At 43.0% G+C, this 21,792-nt stretch overlaps 1 protein-coding gene across 4 annotated transcripts in view; it reads left to right on the top strand.

Moving 5' to 3' along the window:
• Window positions 1–21,792, top strand: part of PLA2G6 (phospholipase A2 group VI) — a 168,279-nt gene that overhangs the window by 88,688 nt on the left and 57,799 nt on the right. For 2 of the 4 annotated variants that reach the window (XM_075833682.1, XM_075833681.1), the window contains exons 8-9: window positions 10,961–11,069; window positions 20,800–20,934. In XM_075833682.1, coding sequence (XP_075689797.1) covers window positions 10,961–11,069; window positions 20,800–20,934 — 244 coding nt within the window. The remainder of the gene's footprint in view (window positions 1–10,960; window positions 11,070–20,799; window positions 20,935–21,792) is intronic. The other 2 variants (XM_075833685.1, XM_075833683.1) reach the window with 1 other exon arrangement.

Raw genomic sequence — 21,792 nt, 5'->3', positions numbered from 1 at the left:
AAAGTGCTCCATCGTGGTGACAGGGGGCATCCCTGTCTAGTGCCGTTGGCAATCGAGAATGTTGTGGAAAGTACTCAGTTTGCCCTAACTCGTGCAGTAGGTGTCTGGTATAGGGACAGTATCTTATCTAGCATAATGGGGCCAAGCCCAACCTGAGTTAGTGCCGATTTCAGGAACCCGCAATGTACCCGATCGAAGGCTTTTTCCGCGTCAACCGATATTAAACATGTGGGTAGAGCCTTTTTCAGGACATAGGATATTAAGAGTGGTTTTATTGGTATTATCCCTCGCCTCTCTGTGCCGAACAAATCCCGCCTGATCTCCGTGGATACAACGTGGTAGGAGTGGGGCTAGTCTATTTGCAATGGCCTTAGAATAATGTTTTACATCCACATTTATCAGGGAGATTGGATGGTAATTAGAACAAGCCGAAGGATCTTTCCCTGGTTTGGGGATCACAGTAATGGTGGCCGCTAACGTTTGCGGAGTCAATGGCATGGAGGTTGTAACTGCATTATATACCTTAGTCATATAGGGAAGAAGTTTAGTAACAAAGGTCTTGTAAAAGGACGCTGGGAATCCATCCGGACCCGGACTTTTACCCAACGGAGCTGACTTTATGATTGCCTGTATTTCCGATTCCGAGAAGGCCTCCCCTAGTGAGGCCGTCTCGGTCTCCTCTAAAGTCGGCAACGCCGTCTGTGCAACATAGGAATCAATCCTCCGTTGGAGGGCACTTGGAGACATGTCTGCCAAAGGCCCCTTGAGGTTGTATAGGGCCTGATAGTAGTCCTTAAATGTATTAACAATGTCTTCTGGCTTATGTTTGACCTCGCCCTGTGTCGTTTTTATCGCCGGTATAAAGGATTGAGGAGCCCGTGGGTGTAATGATCTAGCTAATGCCCTCCCGCATTTATTAGAATGTTCGTAAGCGAAACGCCTCATCCAGTCTCGAAACGACCCATGCGCCTGGTCTAATAAATTTCTCAGCGAATTTCGAGCTTCTAGTAGCTCTGCTAAATTCTTGGGGTGTTGGGACTGTTTGTGAGTGGTCTATAGAGTCCGTATCTGGGACAAGAGCTTTTAAATTTTGAAAGCCCGTTCCCTTTTTAGTCTCGAGCCTTGCTGTATAAATGTACCTCTTAATACACTTTTCAACGCCTCCGACTGAACCAGCAGAGGAGTGGAGTCCACCTCATGATGATCCAGAAATTCAGAGATGGATCTGTTAATCGCCATTTGGCATACCGCGTCCCTTAAAAGCTGGGGGTTCAACCGCCAATGCCATTAGTGTCTGGGAGGGTAAGAGACAAGTAAACTGGCGCATGGTCCGCCCAAATCATAGTTCCAATCTGAGACTTCGGGGACCAGGAAAGTAGATGATGACTAATAAGAAACAAATCTATCCTGCTGTACATGTCATGTACCGGAGAATAAAAGGTGTAGTCCCGTGTTTGGGGGTTGAGAATCCGCCAAATGTCTACCATTTGCATGGCAAACAGCTTAGACTTAAGGGAAGCGGAAATGGAGGATCTGCCCGAGGAGGAGTCTGCAACCCTATCCATTGTGAAGTTAAAGTATCCTGCCGTTACCAAGAGACCCTCTGCAAATTTGGAGAGTTCCGTTAAATAACTCCTGCATACGCGCACCTGTAAAGGATCTGCCAGGTACTACGTCTGTGTATACTCCCGGGATTAATCAGTCGACACCTGAGGCCAGACCTCTTAGACTGACACCGGCTCCCACCAACCAGGGTGGCAGGCTCAGGAGTGGGAGAGCCTATCGCAGCCTGGTCAGTCGGAGTTAGCTCCGCCCCCTGTCCATTTATACCTGCCGTGTTCTCTTCCTCAGTGCTTGTTATTCTTCTTGGATTCCTGGCCCCACTGCTGCCTTGCTCCAGCCTGCTTCTGCCGTGCTTCTGCCTTGCTTCAGTTCCGCTTATCCTGCTTCGCTTTGCCCCTGGCTTGCTTCCTGCTCCGTGCTCTCGTTGGTATACTCCACTACATCCTGACTGACTCATTTACCGCTCCGTTTCCTCGCGGCGTTCCGTGGGCTACTGCCCCTTCCCTTGCGTGTTCCCTGTTTGTACTCCCTTGCACTTAGACAGCGTAGGGACCGCCGCCAAGTTGTACCCCGTCGCCTAGGGCGGGTATTGCAAGTAGGCAGGGACAGGGCGGTGGGTAGATTAGGGCTCACTTGTTCCCTTCACCTCCTTCCTGCCATTACAGCACCTGGTCATGATTAGGGAGATACAAGTTCGCAACAGTGAACAGTCGCTCACATATTCTAAATTTCAGAAAAACAAAGCGCCCCTGGGTATCATATTGGGTAGCAACAACCGAGACCGGAAGAGATTTATGTATAGCGATACTCACTCCTCTGGATTTCGCATCAGGGTTGGTACTATGGAACCACTGCGTATAGTATCGATGTTTCAGAGTGGGCACATGGTCGGTCCTGAAATGAGTCTCCTGCAAAAGTAAAATCTGAACACGTTGTTTGTGCATATGATGCAGAATTTGAGCATGTTTTTGCGGGGTATTAAATCCCCGAACATTTAATGAGCAACATTTTAAGGGCTCCATCTGGGAAAGAGGAGGAAGGGTAAGAGGGAACGGGTGAAGAAAGAGTCAGTGAACTAATGGATTCACTACAGACAGTGATCCAGCCCCAAAACTACTTTGTTTAGGGGAAAGAAGTTAAAGTAAAGTGTTCAACCGAACACGCCCTAAGTGTGGGTTTGACTGGACTATGGAAGAAGGAAGCTCCCAACGAACTCCCAAATGCCCGAAGCCTTGTATAGACACACATGTAAATTATCACATCAGCAAACAACAATGATCAAACACCCCGTAACTGGCTAATGTCTGCCTAGCACCATCTACCTCCATTAAGGGGAACTGCCCCTTATCAAAGATAACCTATATCATGTCTAAACGGCTCCCATTACCATACAGGTAAGTATATCAGCTGCTATTCTGACTATACTGCCATTTATTCCCGGCTAGGGTCCCATCCTGGGGGAGGGGGGGGTTACTCCCGAAACCATCGTGGCGGAACTGTATATAGGCCATAAGCTCTATCATCTCCCTCCCACCATATCCCAGAGGTCTGCAGACATGATGCGAGGTGGTCCATATAAACCCACATGGCCAATTGCCAGGGAGGAGGTATGTACCCATGATCCCGACCTTGGGGCTCGTTCTGATCTGTAATGAATACATAAATCCCCAATGCAGTCCCCTTCCCCCACATCCCCAATGCAGCATGTTAGGACATAGAAAAAAATAACCCCAACCACTCCTTATCAGCGGAGCAGAATGTTCCAACATCTTATTCCAGCAATCTTGACCTGGTCGTAGCCGATGTCGAGGTAGCCGCCATTTGTGCTTCACATAGACAATTCTGCGGGGCAGGCCAGTCCTGTAATATTCCTGGCAGGGAGGTAATTTCTCAGGACCCGCGGAACAGAGTCCAACATGTGCGACCGTGGCTGTCTTAACCGCTGTATAACTCAGTAAGGCACCATAGAGGCTGCTGGCGGCGCATCAAAGGAGCAATCTCAAGATTCCTGAGAGGCATGACCGGGAGCTCCCGGGCCCTGCACTCTTCTGTGTCTCGCAGGGGTCGAGGAGTGATCAATCCGGTGATTACGTCTTGGTGTTCGTTGCGGCATAGGAGGAAAATACGGCCAATCTGAAATGGAAATCTGTGGGAGATCCAATGCAGCGAGGAAATCAGGGATATTTTCCGGAGAATAGACTGAATACAAGGAGGATCCACGGCGTACTTGTAGTTGGAAGGGGTATCCCCATGAATACTGGATATCTTTTTCCCTAAGTGCGACAAGTAGGGGTCGTAGGGCTCTCCTTTTTGCCAAAGTGGAACGAGAAAGATCCGCCAGTAATTGCACCGGAGCCACGTCAATGTCCAGTGTACCCCTGTTACGAGCATGCCTCATTATAGATTCTTTAAGTTGAAAAAAGTGGATTCTACACACCACGTCTCGCGGTCTGGCCAAATCTGTGTTTTTTGGACCCAGAGTGCGGTGAGCTCTATCAATTTCCACCGGGGAATGCGCAGGTCTTTCCAGCAATATGTTAAATATCCCCTGTAACGTGTGAACGAGGTCCTGGGGCCCCGTAGCTTCTGGAATACCCCTGACTCTAATATTGTTTCTCCTATTTCTGTTCTCTGCATCATCCGTCATATCAAACAGCATTTGTATATGTGCAGAGTGTTGATCCAATAAAATTTGCTGGGAGGCCTGATGCTGCTGTAGCTCCTGTGTTTGCACTTCAATAGCTTCCACCGATTCATTAATATGTGTAATGTCCTCTTTCAAGGAACGGATCTCATTTTTGCAAACCGCTTCAAGGCGGGAAATATAACCCTCCATATCCCGTTTAGTGGGTATGGCCGCCATTTGTGCCGTTAGTGCCTGCAGCTCAGGGCCCATAATATGAGTTGGTGCCGGGTTAGAGGCTGACTCACCCCTCTGAGGCTCCGACGAGCTATCCTGCGGCTGGTCTGGAGGAGTTGCCTTTCCCAGAGGCGGCGTCCCTGAGGTGCCGGTGCGGTCCGCCATATTGGAGAGACTGGCCGGAGATGCAGGCAGGCCCGGGTCCGAAAAATAATGAGGTATACCACTCCTCGTCCTTGTCTGATCGCTTCTTGCGGGTGTCGGGGGTTTGGTGCGTGATCCCCTTCGCATTAGTGCGATGTGTGTCGCAAATAGACGCTGTTAATCGGGCTTGGGAGCAGTCAGGGAGCAGGAGCTCTTACACCACGCGTCTCACCAGCTCCATGTCCAGGCCACGCCCCCTATTTTACTTCTTTTACAAAGAAAAAACTATCGGTTAAAAAAAAAAATTTGTTCAGTTTCAGAGCCATAACTTATATTTTTCCATCGTTTGAGTGGTGTGAGGGTTTACTTTTTGCGGGACGAGCTGTAGTTTTTATTAGCACCATTTTTTTGGTACATACACATTTTGTATCACTTTTTATTTCATTCTTTTTAGCGCTAAGGTGACCAATAGACAACGATTCTGGGGTTTTACATTTATTTTTTTTACGCCGTTCAAATAATGCTATATTGTAATAGTTATCAACAAATGTCTCACAGGTAAAGTGACTGGTTAGGTGTAACCAACAAATTGTTAAGACACCATCAAAATATAAACAAAGAGTAGCAAACTCCAATATATCATGACAAGAAAATGTGAACAAGGAGTCGTAACGCCACAGGTCATAGGAAAAGGTATACATTTTATTTATTACAATATCATAAGCACAAAACATTTAAAAACAAAGCGAGGTTCTAAAACAGAGTCTGTGTGGATCACTGAGAAAGCGATAATACAGCCAAAGGCATGATATTAGTATTGCACACGAAGAAGATATGTGCAGCAGACAGTAAACACAGACCACTTAATAAATTGTGTCCAATTGACCAAGTGCTAAATAGGTCTGATATCTCATTTAAAATGTCACAATACATAACATTAGGGTGTCAGACAAGTTTCAAACCCTATTGAAAAGAGTACTCTGCTCACAATACCGGACATAGATCACGGGAAAATACCCTGGAATCACCGGGGATGTAAATCTATGCCCACCTGGTATCACCAGGGGGGCCAGTGTAACAAATCTTACCCATGGAGATGAAAGTAGTTAGGTGGTCCACACAGTGAGACAACACCCCGACGCGCGTTTCGCTGGTACACCGGATAGAAAGAAAAAGGGAACAGAAATGTTACACCAAGCTATAGAAATGTTAATTTAGTTTTATTGCACCAATTATACCTGTAACTTGCTGAACCCAGGCACCTTTATGCCACCTTTTTTAGTATTGCAATTGCTGTTGCACCATGTTAAATTCAAAGGGCAGGCACACAGTTTTTTCAAACACATATGCCCAGCTCCAAAGCCAATAGCAAGAAAACAGTGGGAGCTGTCTCTTATTTGTGATATGCACATACAGAATTTAGACCGTTTTTAATGTTCGTTTCTGTATAAGCTCTGTACACAATAGCTGGTCAAGTGATTGCAACATATAAAATGCGACAATTAGAGATGAGCAAAACAATTTGCCGCAAATTGAATTCGGTCAGAATTTTCCAAATGTTTTGGATTCGCCGAAGTCCGACGCTTTTGAGGTTTGTTGCACACAATTTGGCAAAATGTGGCTGCTGACGAGCATTTTAAAGATTATAGAAAAAAGAGGGGAGAAGTGGAAATGTAAAAATAATAATAATAATACCATACTTACATCTCTCCCGGGCATCCGTAGCGACCCTCCCTGCCGTCCTTCTGAGATAACTTTATGTGATCACTGCAGCAATTCACAGGTTTCAGCGATCAAATGGGACAAAACTATGTCCTTTTAGGAGGCCTGGCAGGTGAGATGACGTAGTTTTCTCCTATGTGACTGCTGCAGCCAATTAGTCGTCGATACAGAAGACGTGGGGTGGTCAGTATGGTATTTTTTATTTTATGGGTGGAATCGCAAGTGCCCCGATTGCTCTGTTTGACTCCCTGATGTCCTTTTAAGAATGTATCCAACTTGGATACAGTCCTAGAAGACATTAGAGAGTCAGACAGGGCAATCGTGGCACTTGTAATATGTGTCGTATTTAGGGAAATTCGCTCATCTGTAACGGCAATCTTTGTCTCTAAATAACCTGCACAGTGGTCAATTTCTGCCATAGCTCACCCATTGTAAAAAGCATCCAAAAGTGGCCTCGCATCTAGCATCCCTATTATATTATGTCCGTTTTCAGTGTATTCAAAGTCTGCAATACGCCCATAGAACCTGAGGTATGGTACCTCTACTCCGCAGCCATATTTCATCCACAATGTATTCGGCTTCTGCATGTTAGGCTGGCCTAATTCTCCGCCGTGCTTCAGGGGAGGGTAGACATCACACATTTGGTGCCTGGGTCCTTTGGGCAGGTAGGATACGGATTGTACAAGCATTGCTGCGTTCTGTGCTCACATGTTCCTCCAGCTGCTAAAACCTGGGAATGTACCCGCTATTTGCTGTTCCTGACACTTTTGTATACACTAATGTCTTAAACTGTGTTCTGTATGTTACACAAGGACCGTTTTATTTAAATAAAGCTTTAATTAACAGTTACTTTATAACATACTTTGTGTGCCAATTCTTCACCATTTTCAAGATTGAAATGTATTGCTGAACTTTGAGTGTACAGGGTAGAAGTTCCCTGCAAGTGTTGCTTGGCTGCTCACAGGTGGAGAAATAGAGCGGCTCAGGAATACATGGCTGGGTCTGAATTACATCTGTATGTCTAGCCATGGGAACTGTGTCCCCATTCACTGTATTGTTGCTTTGAGGCTAACACTGTATGGGGGCACTATGTTTGACCTTGCTACTTGGGCACTATAGCTGACTGCGTTAAATGGGAGCACCGTTGGCGCAGCGACTGGCACTTCTATTGAGGTCTGTTATGTGTACATTGACAATGGCGGCACTGCATGTAGTTTATTCAATTATCCTGAATTATTAGCATTTTCTTTAAGGCAGTCAGAGTTCCTGATAGTCTTTTACTACCTAGCCATATATCTGGAAGATAGATGTGATATTTTTGTTAGTGAACTCTTCTGATGTTTGCAGTCAGGGTAAGCAAGGATTAGACAAATTAGATTTAGTAAGGATATGTTCACACGGCTTATTTTCGGCCATTTTTCAGGCCGTAAACGGATGGAAAACGCCCGAAAAATCGGTAGCAGAACGCCTCCAAACATCTGGCCATTGATTTCAGAGGGAAAAATGGCATTCTGTTCCGACGTGGCAGTTTTTTAACGCGGCCTTTTTGAAAAAACGGCGCGTAAATACCACCCCGCGAAAAATAAGTGCATGTCACTTCTTGAGATGGTTTTTGGAGCCGTTTTTCATTGACTCTATAGAAAAACGGCTCCAAAAATGGCCGTAAAAAAAGCTGCAAAAAACGCGAGTTGCTTAAAAAACGCCTGAAAATCAGGAGCGGTTTTCCCTTGAAAACAGCTCCGTATTTTCAGATGTTTTTTCTAACCGTGTGAACATAACCTAATTCTGGCCAGATATATTAGCCGTGGCGTAACTACCGCCGTAGCAGCCGTAGCGGCTGCTACGGGGCCCGCGGCATGATGCCGGCGGACGACACGGGCCCCCAACATGGCCGGAGGCTCCGCTAGCTGCCGCTATGGCTGCTACAGTGCGACACCACTGAACACTATGGCAGAGCAGGGAGGTATCTCCCCGCTCTGCCATTAAACAAAAGACATGTATCCCCTATCCACAGTTGTGTGACACCCAGGGGAGGGGGGGCCCCAGTCAAAAGTTTGCTATGGGGCCCATTCTTTCCTAGTTACGCCCCTGGATATTAGATTTATCTCAGTGGCTCCAGACAATTTGTACATAATCCACTGACAGTCTAATGTCTGCAGGATTTGCCTGACCGCTCCCCGATTGGAGACGGGATTTATAGTTTGAATTTTAACCTGGTTGATCTTTTGTTTCCCCAGAATCTTGTAGCTCTTTCTGTATGTCTATGGCTATCAATAACTTTAGCATTCTGTTTAGCAATAGAAACAAAATGTACTTGGTAAGCAATGGGTATCCCATTGTACAAGAAATGATTTGCATAATTTTATACTTCATGAACCATATATAGTGGTCACCCCAAGTGGCATTGTTCCTTTACTCTACTTTTTTGGCAATGGGCATCTTTAGGTAGTAGCTCCATATAAGTAGTAGAGCATTGGCATGAAGATATCCGATAACTGAAGACCTAGTAAATGATAAGTTACTTGCAATGATGGGGTAGGGAGACAGACAGGTGAGCCCTAATCTACCCGCCACTCAGTCCCTGCCTATTTGCAACGGCCCGTCCTAGGCGACGGCGTACAACTGTACGACAGTCCCTACGCTCAATATGTGCACGACAGACAGACAAGGGTACACAGAAGCTAAGGGAAATGGGGCAGTTGCCCACGGCAACACCGTGAGCAACACGAGTAGTGAACGAGCCGAGTCAAACCAGGAGTGCACGAGGTACAAATCGCAGAGCAGGAGCGTAGTAGTAAAGCCAGGGTAAAAAATGAAGCAAGGTCAATAATCATAGCAGGAGCAGCAGAGCCAGGAAACAGAAAATAATCACAGGCAAAGGAGGAGCAGGAAATGCAGGTATAAATAGACAGAGGGCGGGAGCTAGCTCCGTCTGGCCAGGCTGTGATAGGCTCCCCCACTCCTCAGCCTCCCAGCCTGACTGGTAGAAGATCGTGTCACTCTCTCAGACTTATAATGATAGATAAAAGAAAAAAGGACACGGCGCCAGAAGAGGTTTGTTTTTCCAGGGAAACAAAATATGTGCTTCCTTTTCCAAATTGCAAATACTGGCAGGTAAATGCAAAGAGGTGCAAGCTGCTGCCGATCCCCAAACGCAAACACCTAAAGGAGTTGCCTTGATGAAAATTGTAAAGAAAATAAAATAAAAAAAGAGGGATACTGTAGGCGCTGCTTGGTTGATAAAAGTTGGTTTATTGCATAAAGCAAGGTAAACAGATTGCTACGCGTTTCAACGCCGGACTGGCGTCTTCCTCAGGCAGAGCAATAAACCAACTTTTATCAACCAAGCAGCGCCTACAGTATCCCTCTTTTTTATTTTATTTTCTTTACAATTCTCTCAGACTTAGGAGCAGGTGCAGACTGATTACCCACGGGCGTCGACACAGAAGCTGTGTCTGGCAGATCCTTTACATTACTGATGGCAATGACCAATATCCTAGCTAATAGCCTAATGACTTTTGAATTAACATTTTGGATGAAATTTGCTTAAGGGCAGATTCACACGAACGTTGCGTTTTTGCGCGCGCAAACAACGCAGTGTTTTGCGAGCGCAAAAAACATTTGACAGCTGCGTGTGTCATGCGTGTCTGATGCGCGGCTGCGTGATTTTCGCGCAGCTGGCATCATAGAGATGAGGCTTGTCAACGCCCGTCACTGTCCAAGGTGCTGAAAGAGCTAAATCCTTCAGCACCCTCGACAGTGAATGCCGAACACAACAGCGAAAAACCTGTAAAAAAAAAAAAGATGAAGTTCCTACTTACCGAGAACTTCCCGGCCGTTGCCTTGGTGACGCGTCCTTGGTGACGCGTCCTTGGTGACGCGCCTCTCTTGACATCGGGCCCCACCTCCCTGGATGACGCGGCAGTCCAAGTGACCGCTGCAGCCTGTGATTGGCTGCAGCCTGTGCTTGGCCTGTGATTGGCTGGAGCTGTCACTTGAACTGAAGTGTCATCCCGGGAGGTCGGACTGCAGGAAGGAGACAGGAGTAATCGGTAAGTTAGAACTTCGTTTTTTTTTTACAGGTTAATGTATTTTGGGATCGCAAGTCACTGTCCATGGTGCTGAAACAGTTTAACTCTTTCAGCACCATGCACAGTGAATGTCTCCCGACGTCGCGGACCGGAATTTTTTTTGCCGGGTTCGGCCAAAACGAGTTTGGCCGAACCCGGTGAAGTTAGCTTCGGTTGTCGGGGTTCGCTCCTCGCAAAGACACTCCGTTTGGATGCTTGGAAACAGAAAAGCACGTGGTGCTTTTCTGTTTCCATTCATCCTTTTGACAGCTCGTGCGCTGTTTCAGTCTGTTCGCACGAAAGTGCTTCCGTGCGACCTGCCTGGTTTTCACGCACCCATTGACTTCAATGGGTGCGTGATGCGTGAAATACGCAGAGTTATTGAACCTGTCACGTATTTTGCGCAGCGAACAAACGCTGCGCAAAATACACGGACTGTGTGTACTGCCCCATAGACTTCTATAGGGCATTGCGTGCCGCGCGAAAACCACGCGGCCTACACGCTGCCAAATCACGTTCGTGTGAATCCCCCCTAACTCAACATCCAAGGTAAGTGTAACGGTGTGAAAGAACTGTCATGTACATGGTTTTTCCTCCACAGAAAGATCACTTGGAGCTTATTAAAGTCCTCATGGTTTTTGGGGCTGATGTGGAGCAGGCTAATGATTTGGGGGAAACACCAGGACTCATTGCAGCCAGATCAAGCAAAGGTAATACATTCTAATAGCTTTAGCTGTAACATAATTATGAAAAATGTGAGGCTCTGTCATCAGTTCATCATTTCCCTATCTCTTACCTAATCTAATAGGCGCTTTAATGCTGATAACTCCTGTGATTTTTGTTTAAAAAAACATTATTTCTGAAGTTATGTTGTTTTTTTATAGTTATGCTAATTTTCTCTAAATAAAAACCAAAAAACAAAGGGGACAAAACACCCAGAATATATACCTATAAATATATGACTGACACGTATCTAAATGAAATATAAAGATCTTTATTAATACATAATAAATAACGATACGTGATAGCAAAAATATTAACAATGATAAAATAAGTCAAATTCCAAGAACAGCATCACAGTGGTATAGATGAAAAAATACCTGAGGGCATACAGAATAACCTATCCAGAAAAATGATGCCAAATACACATAGACACCTATGTAATAAAAGGACATGTGCAGCTGTAAAAAACAGCATGCATACACAGCCCAGACAAGGAGTAAACTATAGGTACGTGTATGATAATATATACAACCCTAAACAGAGAGTAATCAGATAGGGAAAAGGCATATCACCAAGAAAAGTATAACATACCTATAGACATGGTGCTAGGAGATGGACATCAACCTGGATATGGCACAGAAAACAAAGAGCACCTCGATGCTTCGCCAGGGACCGGTCTGACTGATTGCCGTGGCTGCATTTAAGTGGTTTGAAGCACATCGGCAGCCACCACGAAGTGATTGTGGGGGCTGCCGATGCTTGTTGTGGCAATCGGAGGCTAGACAATAGCCTCCGGGTTGCCATGTACGGAAGCCTCTGAGGAGCAGCCTCCGAGGAGCAGCCTCCGGCCGGTCCTCCTCGGCTTCCTGTCAGAGTGACAGTTATGTCACAATGACAGAGTACATTACACTACGTGTGTAGTGTAATCTACTCTAGCAGCGATCAAAGCTGCAAGTCTCAATGTCCCCTAGTGGGACAAGTAAAAAAAAGGAATAAAAATGTTTAAAAAAAAAAAAAGTGTAAAAATAAAAGTTATAAGTTCTATAAACACAAAATACTATTTTTTCCTATAATAAGACTTTTATTATAGAAAAAAATGAACACGTTAAAGTACACATATTTGGTATCACTGCGTTCGTAACGACCCCAACTATAAAACTATAATGTTATTTTTCCTGCACGATTAACACCCCAAAAAAAATCAATAAAAACCCCCCCCTCCCAAAATAAAGAATAAAAAGTGATCAAAAAGTCGCATGTACCCAAAAATAATACCAATAAAAACTTCAATCCGTCCCGCAAAAAACGAGCCCTTCCACAGCTTTTTTGACTAAAAAATAAAAAAATGATGGCTCTCAGAATATGGTGACACAGAAAATGATTTTTTTTTTTATAAATAAGTGATTTTATTGTGCAAACGCTAAAAAAAAGGAAAAAAACCTATATACATATGGTATCGCCGTAATCGTACCTACTCGCAGAATAAAGTAAAAATGACATTTTATAGCGTACTGTGAACGCCGCAAAAAAAAAACCTAAAACACATTGTCAGAATTCCTGTTTTTTGGTCAGGATTGCAAAACAATGGAATAAAAAGTGATAAAAAAAAAATAGCATGTACCCCAAAATAGTACCAATGAAAACTACAGATTGTCCCGCAACAAATAAGCCTTGACACGGCTCCGGTGGTGAAAAAATAGAAAAGTTCTGGCTTTCAGACTATGGCGATGAAAAATGTGCAGAGTGTTCCAAAAGCGGATAAGATCGGACGCCATTTATCAGTGCGACACCGGCCACACATCTATGAATTATTATTTATTTACCGCATTATTAAACTCTCTTATTATGCCCTGATGTACTCTGCCCAGTTTACACATGCCCCCTCATTATAAACTGAAATACCAGCAATACCCCAAACTATTACCAAGCAAAATCTGCGCTCCAAAAGCAAAATGGCGCTCCCTCCCTTCTGAGCCATGCAGCGTGCCCAAGCAGCAGTTTGCACCCACACATATGGCATCGCCATACCAGAGAGAACCCGTTTAACGTTTTATGAGGTATTTGTCTTCTGTAGCACAAACTGGGCACAACATATTATGCACTAAAATGGCATATCAGTGGAAAATTGCAATTTTCACTTTGAACCATCCGCTGTGCACTAACCCCGTTGCGCACTATGACTTAATTGAAAAATTAATGAAAAACGTATGACCACATATGGGGTAGTTCCGTACTCGGGAGAAATTGCTTTATAAAAAATGGTTGTTTTTTTTCCTCCTTTATCCCTTGTGAAAATTCTAAATTTTAGTGGAAAAAATGTTGATATTAATTTTCGCGCCCTAATTCTAATAAACTCTGCAAAAGACCCATGGGGTCTAAATGCTCACTATACCCCTAGAAAAATTTCTTGAAGGTTTTTCCAAAATGGGGTCACTTTTGGTGGGTTTCCACTGTTTTGGTCCCTCCAGAGTGTTGCAAATGCGACATTGCACCGAAAACCATTCCAGCAAAATCACAAATCCAAATGGCGCTCCTTCCCTTCTGAGCCCTGCTGTGGGTCCAAACAGCAGTTTATTACCACATATGGGGTATTGTCGTAATCGGGAAACATTGCTTTACAAATGTTGGTGTGCATTTTCATCGTTATTCCTTGTAAATATTAAAAATTTCTATGTTTCAGAAAAAAAGTAGATTTTAATTTTTACAGACTAATTCCAATATATAAACACTAGAGAAAGGAAGAGTCCATAACTATCGAGTATGAAAAATATCTTTATTAAATTACAAAAAATGAGAATCTAAAATACATCTGTAACTGGATCAGCATTTATATGTACAGATAGAGTTTATATGCACACACAATGTATATAGCATGGAAAATCACGTAAATATTGTATCCCAAATCAGGGTTACATTCACACAGGTAGATAAATATCAGGTATAGGTCAGGACAGAAGGAGCAAAGTGAAAAAGCTCAGAGTAAGGCCCCATGCACACGACCGTGCCCGCAATCACGGCCCGCGACTGCGGGCACGGCCGGCCGCTGACTGACAGCCGCATTTTCGGGCCGTGCTCCCATACAAAGTATGGGAGCACGGCCCGCAAAATGCGAAAGAACGGACATGTTCCATAATTCCCGGAACATTTCCACGGCACTGACACCCTTCCGTAGTGCTACGGAAAGGTGTCAGTGTTAAATGAAAGTGAATGGCTCCGTTTTTGCGGACCGCAGTTGCGGTCCGCAGAAACAGAGGTTTTTTACGGTCGTGTGCGTGTGCATTGACCCAAAGAGTAAGGTAGCGCCCCAATTCCAATATATTTAGTGAAAAACCTGTGTGGTCAAAATGCTAACTATACCTCTAGATAAATACCTTAAGGGGTCTAGTTTTCGAAATGGGGTAATTTATGGGGAGTTTCTATCGTTCTGGCAGCTCAAAACTTCTCCAAATGTACAGTGGGGCCTAAAACATTTTCAAGCAAAATAGTCCTGAAAGCCTCTGAGTTCTCTCTTCATTTTGGGCCCTGCCGTGTGTCCAGGCAACGCATTAGGGTATGTGCACACGGTAGCAGGCTTTTACGTCTGAAATGACAGACTGTTTTCAGGAGAAAACAGCTGCTTCGTTTCAGACGTAAATGCTCCTCCTCGCATTTTGCCAGGCTTCTCTGACAGCCGTAAATTTTGAGCTGTGCTTCATTGAGTTCAATGAAGAACGGCTCATATTACGTCTGAAAGAAGTGTCCTGCACTTCTTCTGACGAGGCAGTCATTTTACGCGTCGTAGTTTGACAGCTGTCAAACGACGACGCGTAAATGACAGGTTGTCTGCACAGTATGTCGGCAAACCCATTCAAATGAATGGGCAGATGTTTGCCGACGTATTGTAGCCCTATTTTCAGACGTAAAACGAGGCATAATACGCCTCGATTACGTCTGAAAATAGGTCGTGTGAACACAGCCTTAGGGCCACAATGTGGGTATTTTTGAAAACAGGAGAAACAGGGTGATAGATTTTGTGGTGGGTTTCTTCATTCTCATGGTCGCTTTACAAAGAAATCTGTCTTCAAACTGATACTTTTATGAAAAAAAGTGAAATTTTTTTTTTCACCTGCTATGTATTAGCAGGAGTCAAAATACTTACTATACCCCTAGATAAATACCTTAAGGGGGTCTAGTTTTCTAAATTGGGTCATTTGTGGGGGTTTCCATCATTCTGAGACCTATGAGCCTCTGAAAACCTGGCTTGGTGCAGGAAAACAAAATGTACTTCAAAATGTATCAAATTATTATTCAATTTGTAAGTCTTCTAGATTGCTGAAAATGTATTTAATTTTTTTTCAAAAGTGCGCCGAAATAGAGTAAAGAGATGGAAATATATATTTAATTAAAAAAATTGTACAGTATGTGTGTACATATGTGACATATTGCAGTTAAAAATAGGGAATATGGTAATTTTTACAACATTTCTTCCATTTTTCTATTTTTTAATTAATTTCCACAAATTGTATCAGTCTACTTTTATCACTAAAATAAAGTACAACATGTGACGAAAAAACAATGTCAGAATTACTTGGATATTCAAAACTTTCACAGAGTTATTCTCTGATAAAGTCAGACATACCAGATTTGACAAATCTGGCTTGGTCATTAAGGTCCAAACATGCCCGGTCATTAAGGGGTTAAGACTAAGAGCCCATTTTTCAAATCTGACATATTTAGCTTTATGTGGTAATAACTTCAGAATGCTTAAACCTATCTAAGCAATTCTGAGATTATTTTCTCGCGAAACATTGAGCTTTATGTTAGTGGTAAAATTTGGTCGATATATTCAGTGTTTATTTGTGAAAAACTGCAAAATGTAGAGAAATTTTTAAAAAATTTAATTTTTCCGAATTTAAATGCATCTGCTTGTAAAACAGATGGTTATACCGCCCAAAATTTAAGAAAATTTCAAAAGCCTTTTTTTTAAGGTACCTGTTCAGTTCTGAAGTGGCTTTAAGGGGCCTATATATTAGAAACCCCCATAAAACACCCCATTTTAAAAACTAGACCCCTCAAAGTATTCAAAACAGCATTTAGAAAGTTTTTTTTAACCGTTTAAGCATTTCACAGGAATTAAAGCAAAGTGGAGGTGAAATTTGCAAATTTAATTTTTCCTGCTTTCAATTTTAGTCCAATTTTTTCTGTAACACAGAAGGTTTTACCAGAGAAACATTACTAAATATGTATTGTCCAAATTCTGAAGTTTTTAGAAATGTCCCACATGTGGCTCTAGTGTGCTACTGGACTAAAACACAAGCCCCAGAAGCAAAGAAGCACCTAGTGCATTTTGGGGCCTCTTTTCTTTTATTTTAGGCAGCATGCCAGGTTTGAAGAGGTGTTGAGGTGCCAAAACAGTAGGTAACCCTCAAAAGTGACCCCACTTTGGAAACTACACCCCTCAAGGAATTCATTTATGGTTGTTGTTTTACCATTTTGACCCCACAGTTTTTACACAGCACGTATTTGAATTGGGCTGTGAAATTTAAAAAAATGATTTTTTTTTTCCACTAAGATGTAATTTTTCATCAAAATTTCTTATTTTTACAGGAAACAAAATACCCCATTTTGTTTCCCAATTTTTCCTGAGTGTGGCAATACCCCATTTGTGGCGATAAACTGCCGTTTGGGCCCATGGAAGGGTTAAAGAAGGAAAGGAGTGCTATTTGTTCTTTGGAGTCCAGATTTTGCTGGATTGGTTTTCGGGTGCCATGTCACATTTGCAGAGGCCCAGAGGTATCAAAGCAATGGAAACCCACCAGAAGTGACCCCATTTTGGAAACTACAACCCTCAAGGAATTCATTTATGGGTGTTGTGACCATTTAGACCCCATAGTTTTTTCACAGAATTTATTTGAATTGGGCTGTGAATTAAAAAAAAGTAAAAAGTAAAAATAAGATGTAGTTTTGGCTCAAAACGTCTAATTTTCCCAAGGAATAAAATACCCCATTCTGTTGCCCAATTTGTCCTGAGTTCGGCAATACCCCATTTGTGGTGATAAACTGCCGTTTGGGACAATGGGACGGCTCAGAAGGAAAGGACCACTATTTGGCCTACTGGGAATTTTCTGGTGCGAAGTCATGTATGCAGAATCCCCTGAGGTACCAGTACAGTTGAAACAACCGAGAAGTGACCAGTTTTAAAAACTATACACCCCTTAAGGCATTCATCTAGAGTTGTAGTGAGCATTTTGACCGGAGACATACACGCCATAAACTGTAATGTGAGTTCTCCCGGGCATGGCAATACCCTCAATGTGGCTGTTAAGGGCTGCCTAGGCACTCAGCAGGGCTCAGAAGGGAAAGATGAGGGGGATAAGCTGTGCGGGTGCATCAGTGTAAGTAAAACCGGGGTAGATTAAAAATCAAGGGATGTATGATAAATTTTAAAACACTTTCATACAGAGCCCTGGTTTTTCGGGACACGTGTCAGATTGATATATTGTGTCCTTCCTTATCCCCCTCTTATAGCAGACTTTGCACCTCTTTTGACCTTTTTTCTTTCTTGCCAGTTTTGGGAACATCTCCTGCAAAGTGTTGCCCTGGTAGGATGCGTGTGGCCTCACTTCCAGAAGTACTTGGTGCCCCCCTTCTTGGTCCCTAAAGATTAGGTTCTTGATAACCACCTCTTGAAATTCCAGGAAAGTTCCCCTCTGGCTTGTACATCGACGTAGCACGTACGCATTGAACAATGCCATCTGTATCATGTGCATGGCCAGCTTCTTATACCACACCGCATGGCGCTGTAGGGCTTCAGGACTTGATCTGACTTGTCCACCCCTCCTATGTACCTATTGTAGTCCAGGACGCAGTCTGGTTTGGGGGTCTTTGTACTGGTACCACGTCCTGGTACATTGGTACTGGTGTGGCCATGTATTGTTGTCAATACAAGGACATCTCTCTTGTCCTTGTACTTGACACCCAATATGTTGCTGCTAGAATGTGCCCTGCTCTCACCCCTTCTGAGTGTTTGCCCAAGCAGAGTCTTAGGGAGGCCTCTCAGATTTCTTCTAGCAGTGCCCCATGCCGCAGTACTTCTGGAAGCGAGGCACTTGAAGAGTGGGACGCTGGTGTTAAAATTATCCAGGTAGGGGTGGTAACCCTGGTCCAGCAGTGGGTGCACAAAATCCCACACAATTTTTGCATTAACTCCCAGTAAGGGTGGGGCATTCTGTGGGCTGAATACTGGTGTCCTTCCCTTCATATATCCTAAATTTGTAAGTATACCCTGATGCACTCTCGCACAGCTTATACATCTTCACGCCTTACCTTGCCCTCTTACTCGGCAGGTACTGGCGGAATTGAAGCCTCCCTCTAAAATGTACCAAGGACTCAATAGAAATAGAATTCTCGGTGGTGAATGCTTGGGAAATCCGGGCACTGAAATGGTCTAATAGGGGTCTCCGTTTTATACAAACGGTCAAAACTGGGGTCATCTCGGGGTAGGCACTGCTTATTATCAGTATAATGTAAGAAGCAAAGTATTGCCTCATTTTTATTTTTTTTTAGGTTCCAGTTTAGTTCTGAAGTTGCTTTGAGGAGCCTATATATTAGAAACCCCTATAAAACACCCCATTTTAGAAACTAGACCCCTCAAAGTATTCAGAACAGCATATAGAAAGTTTATTAACCCTTTAGGTGTTTCACATTAATTTAGAGCAAAGTAGAGGTGAAATTTACATAGTTATTTTTTTTTGTCAGAAAATCCTTTTTATTTCCCTTTTTGTTCTGTAAAACAGAAGGTTTTACCAGAGAAACGCAACTCAATACTTATTGCCCAGATTCTGCAGTTTTGAGAAATAGCCTACATGTGGCCCGAGTGCGGTAATGGACTGAAGCACCGGCCTCCGAAGCAAAGGTGCACCTAGAGGATTTTGAGGCCTCCTTTTTATTAGGCACCATGTCCGGTTTGAAGAGGTCTTGTGGTGCCAAAACAGTGGAAACCCCCCAAAAGTGACCCTATTTTGGAAACTAGACACCTTGAGGAATTAATTTTAGTTTTCTTGGGGTGCATGCAGCTTTTTGATCAGTTTTATTCTATTTTTAAGAGGCGTGGCGACTAAAAAACATCAATTCTACTATCGATTTTTATTCTATTATTTTTTTACAGCGTTCACAGTGCGCTATAAATGACATTTACTTTATTCTGCGGGGCGATACAATTATGGTGATACCATATGTTTATAGTTTTTTTATGTCTTATGGCATTTGCACAATAAAATACTTTTTGTAAAAATCATTTACTTTTTATGTTACCCTATTCTAAGAGCCATAACTTTTTTATTTTTCCATCAAGAAAGCCGTGTGATGACTTTTTTGCGTAACGAACCATTTTTTAGGTACATGCAACGTTTTGATCTCTTTTTATTCCATTTTTTGGGAGGTGAGGTGACCAAACAATTGTGATTCTGGTATGGTTTATTATTATTTTATTTTATGGTGTTCATCAAGCGGGATAAATAACAAAATAATTTGATAGTTCAGGCCGTTACGGACGCAGCAATACCAATTATGTATAGTTTATTTGTTTATTTTTATTAATAATAAAGGACTGATAACGGAAAAAGAGGGATTTTTACTTTTTAATACTTTTAAAACTTTTATTTTCTTATTTTTCCACAACTTTTTGTAACTTTTTTTTTTTTGCTTTATTACTTTGTCCCACTAGGGGACTTGAGGGCAGGAGGCCCTGATCGCAATTCTAATACACTGCACTACATGCATAGTGCAGTGTATTAGAGCTGTCGGCTACTCACTGACAGCAAGCATAGTGGGTCCTGACGATAGTGTTGCTGGGGTGACAGTGGAAAGACAGAGGGAGCGAGTTTCCTCTTAGATATCGCAGTCAGCATTGACCACGGCATCTAAGGGGTCAAACAGCAAGGATCAAAGTTATCGCCGATCTCGTGCCATTAGAGTGTGGTGTTGGCTGTATAATACAGCTGGTACACGCAAGTGATGGCGCTGGCATAACTCCTGTGCCTACGTCATCACTGTGACATGCCATAACGCATAGTTCCTGTAACGTAATAGTGTGTCACAGGTTGGGAAGGGGTTAAGGAGCATTTCCCTATAATTTAAGAAAAATATATAAATTATTGAGTTGTCCTTGGAAAGTTGGGTAGCCATCAATCAAAACACCTATAGACTCCTTGATGCCAAAACAGCCCAGCCATGCAGTAATGCACACTCCACTCCCATTTTACTGTGTGTATAAGCAGATTTGCCATATATGTGTAGTGGAAAGCTGTGTTACATCTCTTATGTGATTTCTAATTCCCTTTTATTGGTTATTGCCTAGCTTTCGCCAAAACCAATCTTGCTAACGATATTTTTACTTTTTAAACTGACATTTTGAGTTGTCCTCTGGTGTCAATCTAAACTTAAATACCTTTAACTGGCAGTGAATAAGCTTCATCCATTTGTTATTTATTATTCATACATATACATTTTTATGCATTTTCTTTGTTATACAGAGCATCTGTGCTAGAATCTTTCTATTTAGACCGGTTGCTCGATTTCATTCAATGTATTACTATGTTATTCATGTTTGTTAACATATTTTATTTCCTTTCCATCATCCACTTCAGTTGCATCTATGATAGGTCATGTTTCCCACTACCATTTTAAAAAGTTGAATCCATCCATATGTGATGTTTTTCTTCCCCTCCCCCTTTTAAGGATCCAATCGCAAGGTGCTACTCGACATGCTTTGTAACGTAGGAGCAAAGCGCTGTTTTCCCCCTGACACCCAGATTCCTCCTGCTGCATCATTCCCCACAACAGCGCCCCCCATGGACAGAATTAGCAGCATAGGTAACAAGCCTGTCTCCTGCACAGATCTTCCCTTCTACATTCATACCATTAGTGGGAACTCAAAACGTTATTTTTCACAGGACCTATTCTTTATTTCTGATATTTTTAACATAGATACATAGAAATGATTTAACATTACAGTTTTCAAGTTCCCACAAATGGTAATTTGAACCAAGTGGATGTATATCCACCTACTCCTTATCCTTTTTGCAAACTTCCTTTATAAACTTTTGCTGCTCCTTTTTTATTTTAAGTGGGAATCCCTTCTCTTTTAATACAGTCTTTCTTCTTTGTAAGCTTCCTTTTTAAAAATCAATTGCCTAGGTCTTTGTATGTATATGACAAATTTAGATATCTCATATGTATTATCTGTTATGGAATCACCAGTTGAGCAATTCCCAAGGAGGAAGTTTACGGAATTGCTAGGTGAACGATTCCCCAAAGGCTTCATGAGGCTGTCACGAATGAGCGTGCAAATAAATCTGCAACCCCAAATCCGTCACAACTCTGATCAAGAATCAGAATCTAAGGCTACCCTATGGTTTTCGCCAGAGCCCACCACAAGGCAGGTTGGACTTTGCACCATAGAACCCAGGTTGTTTTAACAGAGTTCGTCGTTGGATAAGAGGTACAATGCAGGCAATACCAGAGCAGATAACAAGACACCCCGAGGATAAACAGAGTCCAAATCACAAAGCTAGTGGATATCAGGGGTCAACACCAGCCGGGAGCAGAAGGTCCAAATCCGTAAGCAAAGGGTAATCCAGAGACAAGCCGAGGTCCAGTTCCCAAAAGTACAAATAGTCAAAGGTACAGGGTATAGTCAGTAGCTTGATCAAAAACATGGAGACAAGGAAA

This window comes from Rhinoderma darwinii, chromosome 7 (genome assembly GCF_050947455.1).
Source record: "Rhinoderma darwinii isolate aRhiDar2 chromosome 7, aRhiDar2.hap1, whole genome shotgun sequence".
Classification (NCBI taxonomy): domain Eukaryota; kingdom Metazoa; phylum Chordata; class Amphibia; order Anura; family Rhinodermatidae; genus Rhinoderma; species Rhinoderma darwinii.
This window is presented reverse-complemented; position numbering and strand designations above follow the sequence as displayed.